This window comes from Manis pentadactyla, chromosome 9, assembly GCF_030020395.1.
Source record: "Manis pentadactyla isolate mManPen7 chromosome 9, mManPen7.hap1, whole genome shotgun sequence".
Taxonomy (NCBI): domain Eukaryota; kingdom Metazoa; phylum Chordata; class Mammalia; order Pholidota; family Manidae; genus Manis; species Manis pentadactyla.
Genome location: NC_080027.1, coordinates 59,082,346 through 59,096,957, shown reverse-complemented (window position 1 = coordinate 59,096,957; position 14,612 = coordinate 59,082,346). Strand labels below are relative to the sequence as shown.

The 14,612-nt window shown below is 44.5% G+C and overlaps 1 protein-coding gene across 8 annotated transcripts in view; it reads right to left on the bottom strand.

Moving 5' to 3' along the window:
• NAV2 (neuron navigator 2) overlaps window positions 1-14,612 on the bottom strand; it is a 685,764-nt gene that overhangs the window by 269,406 nt on the left and 401,746 nt on the right. Inside the window, exon 1 of one of the 8 annotated variants that reach the window (XM_057507468.1) lies at window positions 496-3,599. The exons of the other annotated variants lie outside the window; for them this stretch is intronic. Within the exon in view, the coding sequence (XP_057363451.1) occupies window positions 496-567 (72 nt within the window). The 5' untranslated portion in view covers window positions 568-3,599. Of the gene's footprint in view, window positions 1-495; window positions 3,600-14,612 lie in introns of those variants that run through there. 8 annotated transcript variants of the gene reach the window in all.

Sequence of the window (14,612 nt, the reverse complement as noted above, 5' to 3'; positions counted from 1 at the left end):
CTGCAAGTTGCCTCTGAACAAACCCTTTTGGCAGTGAAGCCCTCAGAGTGCTCCTTTTATCTGTTCAAACCCTTAACGGGTGGCGGTGGGATCAATCTTCTTCCCACTTGCACCTGCTGAGGCCCACGAGTGAGAAAACAGAGATTTGCCACACTTGTTGGCATCCATGACCCTCCTACCCCTCCTGATGGCTGCCTTTGGTTTACACAATTGTAGTTTTTTCAGGCCATGGACAACTTCCAGACAGACCTCTCTACCTGCTCTAAAATCACACCTCTGTATCCTCACACCGTGAGTGCCCAGGAAACATAAAGCAACACCCAGCCAGCCCCTAGCTCAGCGAAGCAGTCGGCAGATGAAAGGCCCACTGGAAGCACTGGTGGTCCCAGCCAGCAGAGACAATAAACTGGAACCACCTCTAAACACAAGCCCAGTTCAAACAAACTTCATCACATCTCCCAAGAGACCTCGCCTGAGTCCCTCAAGGTTGCTTACCACTTTATAATGGCCACAGGAATCCCGACTTTGGCCCCGGGCAGGAACCCATAAATTGATGCTTATAGGCATGGCTTGACCCACAGCCCCAAGGTCCTGGCAGTCAAAGGCCTGCACCCTCTCGAGGTGTCTAGTTCAAAGCGCTGTGGCAGTTGTGAAGCCTCAAAGGTTAATTTTAGCTGAAGTCACGCTCCTGCTGTGGTGAGATTTTCTTTCACAGGCCACCTCCTGAATAGTGGCAGCTTATGTTACCCCAGCCCACTGGGCGGCCCTCTGGCCCTCAGCCCTGACTCCAGACTACTACAATTCTTCCATCTCCATCTCCCCCTCCAAATTCTTGTTGCCCTCCAAAATAATCTGACTTGCCTTGCTTCTGTTTTCATAACACACTCGAGGGAAATAAATTTTGCTGCCTGGCTGCCCCAGGCAAACAAACCTGGGAGTGGGTGGCACCCCACTCATGCACACTAGGCAAAGGCTGAGCTAGGAAGATCTAGGCCAAGGGCAGTGCGAGCTTCACGTCACCCACGCAGCAGCTGCTGAGGCCACACAGGAGCAGGAGGCTGGCGGGCCTTCACCTTCTCAAGCTGGGCTCTAACAACCTTTGTCTGCACTGCTGCAGGAGCCCACACGAGTCTTGTCGTTCGCCCGGAATTCTCTCTGTGAAAGGGAGGAAAAACAGTGCCTGCCCTTCTGTTTCTCTAAAAGGCTGATGAAGGAAAGGAATCTGCATGTTTCTACCCAAAAGTCTCACTCCTGCAAAGCAAGAAAGTGTAAGCCTTCATTCAACTTTGCAGATGTTTTGAATAAGCTAACTGGGCATCTGCATGGCTGCCAGAATCCAGATCTCAGCAAGTGGACCAGTGTAGACATCAGAAGGATGGGCATTAGAGGCCACCCATTTCAGGCCTCCCTTCCTGCCATGCTAAAGCACCTAGGACCTGGCAGCTTACTGCACCAATCTGTGCAGGGGTTGCCTGCCTGACGGAATTCTGGTCTGCTCTTGAGATTGCCATTCTTCAATGTGGACAGGACCATGGAGAGGCTATGGAAAAGCTAAACCCAGAGTGGGCCCCTGCCATCTCCCAAAAAATCCCATAGCCTAGAACCTTGTGGGCAAAACGTTGGTGTGCAGAGTTAAGGCCTCATGGGCATAAGCCATGCCCAGAAACTGCTCAGCATAGGTTGAATGCAAAGCCTTTGCTCCACCTGAGGTCTGCTTGTTACATACCACGACACCCTTGACCTCCTTCATAATACTCATTACACTTGGAATTATTTCATTCACTCAAGTATTCATAGAACATGCAATCTGTGACAGGTACTTTCTAGGCTCAGAGGAGTCAACAGTGATCAAGAAAAGGCGTGCATGGGTCTTTATTCTATTGAGAATGAGGATTGAGAGAGACAAAATGGCAATAAACTAATAAGCTAATATCAGAGAATAAGAAATGCTTGAAGAAAATGCAGAGGAGAATGAACGATGAAGGGTGGAGGGATACTAAGACAGGGAAATCAAGAATGCCCTCTCTGAGACAGTAACAATCAGAGATCTAAGAAGGGAACAGCCATGCAAAGACTCAGAGCAGTGGTTCTCCAGATCAGCAGTATTGGCATCACCCAGGAAGCTATTAGAAGTGCAGATTCTCAAGACCCATACCAGACCTTCTGAGGCAGAAACTTGGAGGGTGGGCCCCAGCAGTCTGGGTACACACAGTCTCTCTGGGTGATTCTCATGCACACTACAGTTTGGGACCCACTGATCTAGGGGAAGAGCATTTCAGGTGGAGACTAAAACAACAGGGACCTGTGGTTCTGCTCACTGCTAGAATCCCCAGCCATGAGCACAGTGCCTCCCACATGGTAGGAAACCAATAAGATTTGTGATGGTTTGCCAGGCTCTAACCCCAGCCCTTTGAAACACAGATAAAAATCATAGAAAGATGTGACTTACAAAAGTGCTATATTTATAAAATTTCAGCAAAGGCACCCACAAAGGAAGAGGAGGAGGTCATCTGGCATTCCAGGTGGCCAGTGGGAAGCTTTCTATAAGCTTGAAACTGCCTGCCACTAAGATCCACTCTTCTCAATCTAATAAAACTTGGCATCTCAAACTTGGCAATTAGATTTCCTGTAAAAGGCTAAATGCGGTGGCCTTCTGCTTCCTGATTCTGAAACTCAGTAAGAAAGGCATTAGTGTGTAGCAGCTGGGATAATCATTTAATTGATCTTCTCTACCCACAGAAGCCTCCCTTCCCTTCTCCAACCCCTGAATTGTAAATCAATGTCACCTTCATTGTGTGCTTGAAAAGGCAGGAAAAAGCATTCCTCTCCCCAAACCAAATTGGAGTCAATTTCCTAATGGGGCTTTGGTGAGACTCTAAATGGGTACTGCCATTTCTCCCTCTTGGGCCTCCTCCTGGGCCACCCACACAGCTCCATCAGGGCCAGTGGGAGATCCAGTGACATGCAAAGCAGGAAACAAGAGGCTTCCCACAGTAGGAACTCCATAACATATAGATAGGGCTTGCATTCTGAGGTCAGGCAAACCTGACTTAAATCCTTGAACTGGTAAACATTTCTAAAGCATCTAGGAAGGCATTTGGCATGTAGGAGGGGTTCAGTAAATCTTACTATTTTTCTTCTCCTCTTCATTATTGCTGTGTGTAATTTCACTCATGGATCCAGCAAATGGTTATTGAATACCTACTATGCACCCTTCCTGGGGATAGCGATCACAACAGACATGGAACTTACTGTCTTCAGGGAATGATAGACATTAATCAAGTAAGGATGTCAAATAAAGATACTATAAAAAGATGTCAGAAGGCAAACATGCCAAATGTGATAAAGATGAGTACATGGCAGCATGAGCCTACGATGGTATTATTCAACTTGTCCAGAGCTTATTGAAATACAGATGCCCAGGCCCAAGGTAAGCATCTAAATCAATCTCTGGAAATGGGGCCCCGGCACATGTATGTTTAATAAGCTTCACTGGAGTGGAAGGTTACAAACAAGAAAGGGAGAATGCAGGAATGATCCAGTGGTAATTAATTTAGAGTTGGAAAAGCTATGGAAATTATAAGCTAAATTTATAAATTAAGTGATAATATGGTTTATATGGTTTACTGGTATAAGCTATATAATGATCCATATAATATGTTAGTATCAACAAATGCTTAATTTCATTTAGATACAATATTTATAGATATATGTATATATATGGGTTAAGTATAGGACATTTATTCCCTTGTTCTGTCAACTAAAAATATCTAAAAACAACCATTTACTTTAATCTATGTACAACATTTATAGATATATGTTCATACATGAGTTAGTACACACACATTTATTTCCTTTTTCCGTCAACTAAAATGGTCTAAAAACAATGACACCCCAGTAGCAACAAGGACACTCAGTGTCCACATCTTGGTTCTAATACCATTCATCAAAGAACCAGTGCTCCTTGGAAAAACTGCTAACACTTGGACGGAGACAGGAAGTATTTAAGATGGGCCTGGAGCATAATGTAGTTCCAGAAGGGAAGGATGTGTCCCCACACCAAAACACGCTGATGGGGGAATGCCAAAGGGGTACAGGAGATTATGGAAAGAGCTACCAATGGCCAAAGATGGAACAATTTGAGCAAAAAAGTAATTTTGGATTAAAATCTGAAGTAGGAAACAAATATCCATGAGTCCTTTCTGATATAAATACATGACTTAATAAATAAATGAAGGGGGAGAATAGAACAATCTCCCGTGCAAAAGGAATTCCAAATAATTTACGTAGAAATTCCCTCCTCAAGGAAGTGGAGCAGGAATTGCTACTCCTAAAATGTGAGCTGCATAGAGAACAGCATGGAAAGGGGTAAAGAGTAACTTCATAGAGGAGAAACCTGGCAAGCACTACATGGGCCAGATTACCATCACCATCGGTAAATCATGTTGAGAGCATAAACCCTCGATATGATGTGATGAACATGGCATTTTGCTTCTGTGGTTCTCCTCTCCAAAACCCACAATCCTAGTCTAATCATGAAAAAAGCATCAGATAAATCTCAAGTGGGTGGCCCATGCTACAAAATGCCTCACCAGTGCTCCTCAAAACTGCCAAGGTCATCAAAAACAAGGAAAGTTTGAAAGACTGTCATGGCCAAGGGGAAGCTAAGGAGACATGACAGCTAAAGGTAAAGTGTGCTAGATGGGATACTGGAACAGATAAAGATTACTAGATTAAAAAAAACAAAAACTAAGGAAATCTGAACATCTGCACTTTAATTCATGACAATTTTTAAATATTGGTTTAAAATAATAAATTTGGCAAATGTACCACAGTAATATAAGTTCTGACAACAGGGGAACTAGATGTGGGGTATATGAGAGCTCTCTGGATTACCTTAACAACTTTTCTATAAATATAAATCTACTCTAAAATAAAAAGGTTATTAAAAAAGATAAAATACAAAGCTCCACAACTCTATAGAGTAGTGTGCAGACAGTTTGAAAATTGAACTCCCAAACACCCCTGGATAACATGTGGATTTAGTCATTTCAAGGGCAGAATGCCTTGCCTGAAGTTATGTTTGAGACCACAAAATTTCAGAAACATCGTTCACTTGTGCACACACACACACACACAACATACATGGGTATATGTATAAAGTTTATGCTCTAGTTATTATGCACAAGAAACTCTTCCTGCATGAGTGAATTTCCTAGAACGCTCATTAGTAACTGTTAGGGATAAAAGGACTTAACAAAAAAGAAGCCATTCAAAACTCCAGGTTGTGCTTTGATCCTTTCAAAACGGCCATGAAAGAAGTATTTGTGCCCCAAGAATAATTGTTGGGAATCTCCCAGTTAACAACCCTGAGCCCTGCCTCAAAAGATCCCATTTGTTCTTAAAGATACCGCATTTGATTCTTCCTCACCTTTAAAAGGAATCAAAATGCTTGAGGGTCCCTCAAGTTAACCAGATCAAAAGTGACGTGAGACATTGTAATTATCAGCGTAAAATAGAAAACACCAGATCCTAAGAAGTCCAGTAGGGTAAAAATGTTTCCAAAATGATTTTAGTACTCAATGGCCCATGATCTGGAAGCTTTTTTAAAGGAAAAAAAATTCCTCTATCTGATTGGAAACATAAGCCAGCTTTTACCAGCAATAGGTGGCAGCATTTCTGTTCTCTTGGACACATTCTACATAATTGTACTGACTCTTAATAGGCAACTAGATGGCAAGGGTTTTTCAAGGTTCTACTGCATCCCTTGTTTTCTATGAAATGATAAACTCTTTCAACAAATCACTTTTGCCAGAGATAAAATCACATATTTTATAAAACAAAAGAAAACAAAACAAAAAAATAAAGTGACAAATTAATTTCCCCAAACATAATAAAACTAATTTAATCATCTCCTGGCCATCTGCTTCATAGATGTAAATCTAACTGCATTTTCTACTGACCGATAACTTGCTTAATTCAGTTAGTTCTTGTCACCCTGCTTTTGTGAGCAGTTCTCAATGAGACCTTCCCCTGGTGGCTTCTAGACAAGGAACTGGCTGCGCCAGAGGAGTGTTTCTTTGTGAAGCAGTGGTGACTCAGACCCTCTACAGATGGCTGTCCAACATCAAATGAAGTTTTAAAGAACGCAGCTCTGATGGCTACAGTTTTAGCTGAACTGAGCTGGGCAATGGGTACCCCAAGCACTTCCTGTCAGGCACTAAGCCCTACATATGCACTTGTCACATTCACTCCCCACAATCTTAGAGTTACTTTCTATAACTAGTCCCATTTTACTCATGAAGAATGTAAGGTTCAGAGAGGTAAAAACACTTGCTGAAGGTCTCAAAACCATGCCCGTCTGACCTGATAGCCCAGGCCACTGGCCAATATACAGATAACTACGCATGATAGAACGGGCTGCTTCTAAGCCTGGCACCAAAGTAAGCATGGGACAAATGTGCAAAATCTAGGATTTGAAAGGAGTAGTGAAGGGCAGGTTCAAAGACTTTTTGTGCTGCATCCAAGAGAAGATCTAAAAGGAGATGAAAGTGTGGTGGGAGAGGACTTTTTCAGGGCAAAGTATGGTTGGAAAACACTGTGCTATGCACACCCCCTCCACCCACCACTCAAACCTGGGAGGGGTGCTTTAGGGGGGCCACTGGGGAGCCTGAGGTGACTATTCCTGCAGTTCTGGGCACTGTGGTCTGAGATCTAACTCCTGGCCTGAGACTCCAGAGGCAGAGGGAGAAGGCGGCTGATGGCTCCAGCGGTGGGGTCAGGAGACACAGGCTGGGGTTGGCTTGCAGCCCCCACCACTGGGGAAGAGATTTGAATGTCTCCTTGGAGAGAGTGCACATCAGGGTTCATCCTGGGTCCTAAGAAGGGATCTTTAAAGTGTCCCAAAAAAGAAGACTCAGCTTTCCACAAAGCAGGATACCAGCTTAGGAAGTAGGCATCTTTCTCCTCTGCGTAGTGGAATGGAGGAGGGCTGACTGCTTTCACTCTCCCTCCGCAGGGTCCTGATGGGAAGTCAAGTTTGCAGCTTTGATTAGTACTGTAGAGCGGGATATTCTAATTTCTCATTTGAGACTATCCTTGCAAATTATTGTGACCATGGGGCCTTCTATGAATGAGCAGAAAGGCTATGGGCTTTGAGAGCCTTCATCCAGTGGCAAGAAAAAACCTCACCAGGTTTGTCCACAATCCACACATGGTTACATGAGTAATTTCAATTCTAGCTGCATGTCAGAGTCCCCTTGGGGAGTTTTTAAAAAACACAAATGCTCAGGCCCCACCCCTTTGAAGACTGATTCAAGTAGGTTTGCATGACCCACACACGTTTGTCTTTTTGTTCTTTTCAAAGTTTTCTAGAGGCTTCTGATGCCCAGGCAGGGCCGCGAGCGATCAGATCATGCTCTGCTTATAGATATATGGGTACTTGTCTCTGAAAGGAGGAAGGAGGAGCATTTCATCAACACTCACTTTACTTCTTAGTATTTAGAAAATCTATATTAAAGGGTAAATGGGACAGCATAGTTATTAAGTACATCCCACAAAGGAGGGTCTCCAGCATTGCTTTTACTTTTTCTTTTTTTTTTATTAAAGTATCGATATGCAATCTTATGCTGGTTTCAAATATACAACATAGTGGTTCAACAGTTACCCATATTACTAAATCCTCACCTCCTCTAGTGCAGTTACTATCTCCTAACATATTAAGATGTCACAGAATCATTGACTGTATTCTCCATGCTGTACTACCATCTCCATGACCAACTTACATTGTCATTGTAAATTATTGTACCCCTTTTCCCCCTCCCCCCCAGCTCCCCCACTTGGTAACCACTAAACTAGTCCCTTCTCAATGTCTATGAGTCTACTGCTATTTCATTCCTTCTGTTTTCTAGCATTGCTTTTTTTCTAATCTCTCAAAGTATTAGCACACAGTAGTACACAAAAACGATATGAGAATATTAAAATCAATTCCCTACCCACTCTTCAGAAATGAATCTTTCTTTTAAAGGTAAGAAAACTGAGATTTAGAGACATTATTTGCCCAAGGCCCCACAGTGAGCAGTTAACAAGAATCAGGGCTGACATTTAACTCAGGGCATCTGCTTTCAAAGACCAGTTTCTTAGCCACCGTACCTTCTTCCTTCTAAGAATCAACATGAATGTAGAGATCAAGACGTTCCTTCCCCTGGCCCCAGGCCTGATCATGCTCCAAGTTTGAGTTGAAGAAGTGCAGGTACTTGAGATGAAAGGCATCTGATGACAGCAGAGGTGACCGATGGGGGATAACTTCCTACACAGAACTTCATGTCAGGGCAATGGAGAAATGCTTATCATGTACTATATAATATCCTTTGAGGGACAAACAGAATTCAGGAAAGGAATATTTTCCAATGAGATGTTCACTGGGGAATTCAGCCACCTACAAAGTACATTAGAATATAAAGCCAGAAGAAATCTTGCCTGACATTTCAGGGCCTTGTTTATTTGCATATAAGGATGTAGGAAAGAAACTCTATGAAACACTATGTCTACCAAGGCAAATTCAGCAGGAATGGGCTTTTAAAAATTGCCATGTTCAGTCAACTACTGAACTCCAAGTGGCTGAACTGTCAGGGGACAAAATAAATAAAACCTTCTGGAGTGACAGTCCAGGTTCAGCAATCAGACACGCACAGTTTCATGGATGTTGTGCAGCCTTTGATTCCAGGCAGAAGGCAGGCCGAATTCCGGCTCTGTCACTCACTCACTGACCTGGTGGCTGACACTCTGTTCTCTTCTATGAAATGGAGAGGTGCGTACCCTGGTTTGGAAGGGATTGAGGGGAGGAGAGGTGTGCCGAGGAAATCCCAGCAGCCAGAACACAAGAGGCCCTCAAGGTTTTGCAGCTTCTCTTTTTGAAGAACCTAGATTAATATGGTTAGATATTTCAAATAAATGAAAAGAGACAGCCTGATAAGGAACAGCAGCTTCACGGCACATGAAATTTTAATGTCAGTGTCAGTTCAGGTTTGGCCTTAGTCAATAGGGACCATAAATAGCTGTCACCTAATGGCCATGTTCTCTTGAAAACGGGTTATTCATCTGAGTACATCTCCCAGAGGCCAGCTGCAAATACCATCAATACTGGCACTAAGCAACAGCCTTATTTATAGCCAAGGGACAGATTCCAAAGATAGAAGAGGTCATGGAGGCTGAACCCCTCTCTCTAAACTCCCAGATTCCTAGAGGGCTGAGAGGTGAGGCTGGAATGCAGGTCTTACAGGAATGTCTGAAGACAGCAGGAAAATTGTCAGTGACAGTGAGAAAAACTGAAAAGTAAGGAGAGGTTTGAAGCCATGAAAGGAGGCAATGTAGTTGGTGCCACACATGGCTGGCTCTACCGAGTCAGCCAGTACCCGTTCAGTGAGCCTGCTCCGTCTCTCCACTAACACCTAATCTTCAAAAAGTGGCAGACCTCTCAGACTCTATCAACTTGTGTCCAGGTTCAAGTGAGGGCCTCTTCCCTTGGCCACACCTGCTGTGAAAGCATTCTCTAGTGCCAAATCAAGTCCCAAATCCTGAACTTGATTTCCCAGAACTGCTACTTAAGCAGGTGCCCCTGATTTCCAGCTGCCCTCCACTTCAGTTCAGTGCAGTTACTGGTGGTTCCTTAACAAAAAACACTTTTCCAGCCTCTGGGCCTTAACTCCTGCAGGGGGAATGTAAAGTCTTTGCAAATTGGGATCCTGTGTATTTCTCCAAGAGCAGTTGGCTCAAATACTACTCTTCTCCCTAAATATTACCCATGGGATTTTCATTCAGGTACTTAAGTGTCCTGACTCCTATTTTACATTTTAAGATCTCTGAGGGCATTATCTCCGCATTGCCTTGCAAGTTCAGTGCAAACTCAAGTGCCAGTAAGTGTTTCTCGGGTGAATGGATGGATGGATGAAAGGAAGTCAGAAAGAAGGATGGATGGATTTAATGGATTACAAAGAAACCAGGAGGGAACACATTATCCACTATGTTATTTGTCATCCAGTACAGCCAGGAAATGGGATGTCCTCGTTATCACAATATTCTGATTAATAGAGTGCTCCTCCCACAACACCATTCACAGATTTGACCACTGATAACTGATGATCTCAAGATTGGAATAAAGTCTATCTTGCATTTTAAGTGGAGTCAACAGACACTATTTTTTGTTGATGATTCACAAAGCACGTGGATACCTTGCAAGACTTAAGGTGAGGAATCACACAACCATCACTGCACTTGGTGTGTGAGAGGGATGGTCTGCAGAGCACCGATTAAAAGAATCCTAGATGACTAGACATACGTTGGGTGAAACCATAACTGAAAATAAGTAATTATTCTATTTTCCCTTCTCCAGTGGAATCTAAAAAGCTAGTATAGCACATTACATACTCTCACCCAGATGACAGGAGAGACATGTACACACACACACACCCTGAACCTTGTGGGGTCTGGCTTTTCTCACTCTGACCCAACCAGCAGACCTAAATTCAGAAAGTCAGTAGTAAAAGTCACGAGGCCCAGTGGCCACACAGATCACATTGTAGCATCTCACTCTTCTCCTGTCCTTAGTCCCTGCCCCTGGCCTTCAAGCTCTCCTTACCCTTGCCAAACGTTCCTAGACAAGGCTCATGTTGTTTGACCATTTCCCAATTCCGCAAGCCACAGATGGGGTGAGGCAGAGGAAACACATGTCAAACAAGTTGGGCTGCTGTTATTTTTAACTTGGCTCCTGTGTGCTCACAGGTAGAAGAACTGGTTCTGTTGTACAAAGTTTCTCCACGACAAAAGCCGAGTGAAGAGTGAGGGGCCTCCTCAGCCTGTACCTTATCCTCCGCCCCTGGGTAGCTCCCGAGTATTCATGACAGTTCCCTTGCATGAGCCGTTTCCTGTGCCAGGCACCCTGCTTTCCCTCAGTTAATTACATGCAGCATCTCAGTTCATCCTTACAACATCTCCATCATGAAACTCTGCTCCCACCATTCCCCACATGATTTAGAAGGACGTAACATTCCACACTGCCAAATGCTCCCTTGCCCTCTGCCTGTCCTAAACCGAGTAGCTGTGGCAGCCTCTGAGGCTGGAGAGGGACACTGAAGGGTCAACTCTTACTCACCAGAGGAGACATCCCCCTGCTTGGCTCCCAGGACAAAGCTGACACTCTTTGTGCAACTGGAGGCTCTGTCTGAGTTAAGCAGATGCAGTGGTGATTCCACTGTATCAGTTTGATATACGGCACCCGCACAATATGCCCACCTCGGGTTTTTTGGTGCCAAGAATTGAACAGAAGGGAATGTACTGCAGAAATATTAACCTTGGCAGTCTCCTGCCAGGGTAAACCACTGGTTGAGATTTAATGAAATCTTGCACAAAAGCAGAAACATCTGTATTGCTGGTAAAAATAAACCCAGCCTGGAATACACAACCATCTTTGCACAGGGACATGACAAACCTGGAGAGGAATGGAAAGGAAACTTTTCTTTCTGTGATCAAAATGACAACAGAGGACAGGGCTGCTCGCCTCTGTCTGTGTCCTCTAGTTAGGCTTACTGGCTTCTTGCAAATGAATACATATTCTGAATTCGCTTAACTCAGGCTTTCCGAGCAGGCTTATTTGTCTGGGAGAGCAAAACTCCAGCAAACGCCTGTCTCCACTGATTCTTTCTTGTTCCCACAAAACCATCCCCAAGATGGATAAACACTGACATACTACTTCGAGCCTAGCCAGTACAATGAGGCCTAATTGCTTAAGTATTCTGAATGAATCATTCACCCAAACCCAAATTAAGAGCATAGCCATTGTCTTGTTTAAAAGACAGTAACAATAATAAGCCAGTCCACAGACCACAGGTGGTCAGGGGAAGGCCTCAGCAATTGCTAGTAAAAGTCGTTATAAAAATAGGAAATGTGGCATGTTCTGGTAGGCAACCTTTCCTGAAAAGCAAACAGCAAGGGCCTGGAACTAAGAATCAGACAGTCTTCTTGCCTAACCTCCCTTCTCTCTGATGCACAGACCCCCCTATGCCTAGTTTCCCCAAACTTCCAGGGTTGAAGACCTCCCTAAGCCCTAAGGAAGCCATGTGACATTACCTTAAAAAGTTATTCTTTCTATTAAGTTGGATTATGATCTTAAGTTTGGTGAGGAGAACCCCAGAGATGAACCCTTTCAGTCCTTCAGAGATAGAAGGCAGCATAGTATCTCCTCAGGAGTCTTTATATGATAAAAGTATTTAACTTTCCTGTAAATACTCTTCACAGAGCAAGGCTTTGATTCTCCCACACCCTAGTTATTCTCCTCCAGACAGAGGGCGATGATGGACAATGATGGCAGTGATAATGGTTAAAATAAGAGCAACAGTCTTAGCTCTTATCTATTAAACACATGCCATACACTATACTATGAGATGTATAGGCACTTCTGATTGAATCTTCACAGCAACAAGTTCAGGATTATTATACTGTTCATTTTACATTTTGAAAAAATTGATGCTTACAGGTAATGTGACTTGCCTAAGGTCACAGAGCTAGTAAGTGATGGTATCAGGATCCAAATGCAGACAGATTCGTGCCAGAGGCTGACCTCTTAGTTGCCATCCCAGAAAAGGGGTATATAGTTCAGCCCCATCACATCCTGCTAAAACAGTCCCCAATGTGGTCAGCCTGGTTCATGTTATGCAGGGCTACCAACATCCATGTGGCTGACACTGTAACTCCACTGATGGAGCTCAGTACTGTCCTCTACTGGGAAGACACAGATCTTGAACAGCCATGGAAGCACTCTTTGAGGAGAAGTCAGGAGAACGAACGAGAAAAGGAAAACAGAAGGCAATGAAGACAAATATTTAACAATCTGGAGGAATGCTGGGCCTGGGGAAGACACAGCAAAGGGAGAGGTGTCAAGGAGTGGCAGCAAAAGGTTCATTGCCACGGCACCAGGGCTCACACAGGGAGTGGCCCCAGGAAGACCCAATGGGTGCAGGGGGAAGGCACCAGCCCATTGTCCATAGTCAGGGGGCAGGGCAACTTATCACAGGCTGACTTGGTGTCCCCATTTTCCACTCCCCACGCCCAATAGGACCCTGCTGTTGCCAAACTGGTTGGACTAAGTCACAGACGGTAAAAATGACCTGTCTGGCTGCCATAGCCCTGATCAAAGCTGACTCATTTCAAAGGGAAACTGTCAGCAACTTGGGAGATTGCAATCAGACAAGGAAAAATAAACTATAAGGTTACTTCAGGGGTTAAAAAAGAAAACCACCATGAAAAAATTAATTCCTCTTTTGTGCTTCTGAAATTTGCAGCCATAATAACTCCACGATGAAACTTAGACACTAATTAAGGAATATATGTGGGTCCTGAGGTTAGACCCTAATGTTCATTTGGCCTCATGCTTTGTCTAAGATGGAGAAATTTTCTGAAGCTGTGCGCTTAAATAAATTACCAAAGGCTAGAGATCAGGCTGGGATCCCAGGTGTCTGGAGACCCCGACTTTGCTTTCAAACACCCTCATATATTTTAATTACAGTGCAATGAAAGCACTAAGAGGTTCCACAGGACATAAACACGCACACATACAAACTCACCTACACACACGCACATGCACGCACACAGGCACACCATTTTCCCTCCTTTTTGCTCTCTCCTTTGAGAAAGACAAGGAGTCTACAAGCCACCAAGCTAGAGTCACACTAAGCTTATACCCCAGGATTACCTGGTTTAAGATCAGTTCAGGGCCTGGATTTTCAGAGTAAAACAATTTGGTCAGGAGAAGAATTTACTGAGCAGGTCTCAGGGCATCTACCCTAAATTAATTCACATGTAATACGATGGGAAAAACGGAAGTTTTCTTTGCTTCTCAAACCCTGAGGATTTGAGAATATCTAGGTAACCTACAGATGTGCCTAGGAGGGGACAGCCTTGCCTGCAAACCAGCTGGGACCCTCTCTTTCCCTTTGTGAGGCTGTGGACCACCCCCAAAAGCTGGAACACCCAGGGATCCACAAAACCTGAGCTTGTCAGAAGTGGGCCCAGGGCCACTCTCCGTACAGAACTGCTGTGAGGACAGCACACGCTATTCTGCCAAGGGAACATTCAGGCAAGCTGGGGGGAGGACAGAGGCACAGCAGCAGAGATGGGGGTGGGGGATCAGGGGAAGCACAGTGAAACCATCACGAAGGTCACACCTGCACTAATCGAAGTGTGTAAAAGATGAGGGACTCCCTTGGGCTCCAGGAAGCTGCCAAGATATGCTTTTCTATCCAAGTTTGAGGCCCTGGGCTGAAACCCAGAAGCAGGCAGTTAAAACAATTTCTCCACCAAATTACTCTCCTGAAGAGGAACGTGTTCCAGCCTCCTCTCAGCTGCTGTAAGTCGCTTGAGTCCCCACAAAGTCGAGTCTCGCTAGGCTCTGGTGCTCTGGCCAGTGTATGTGGAATAAGGCAGGGGGGAGACAAAGAAATGGGGATCTGAAGAGCACCCCATCCCTGCCCTCTTCTTGCTGTGTTGGCAGCCGCAGCTGTGACTCTGTTCCCTTACGGCTGCAGAGGCTCCGCAGGACTGTCCTGGTGGAGGCAGGGGAC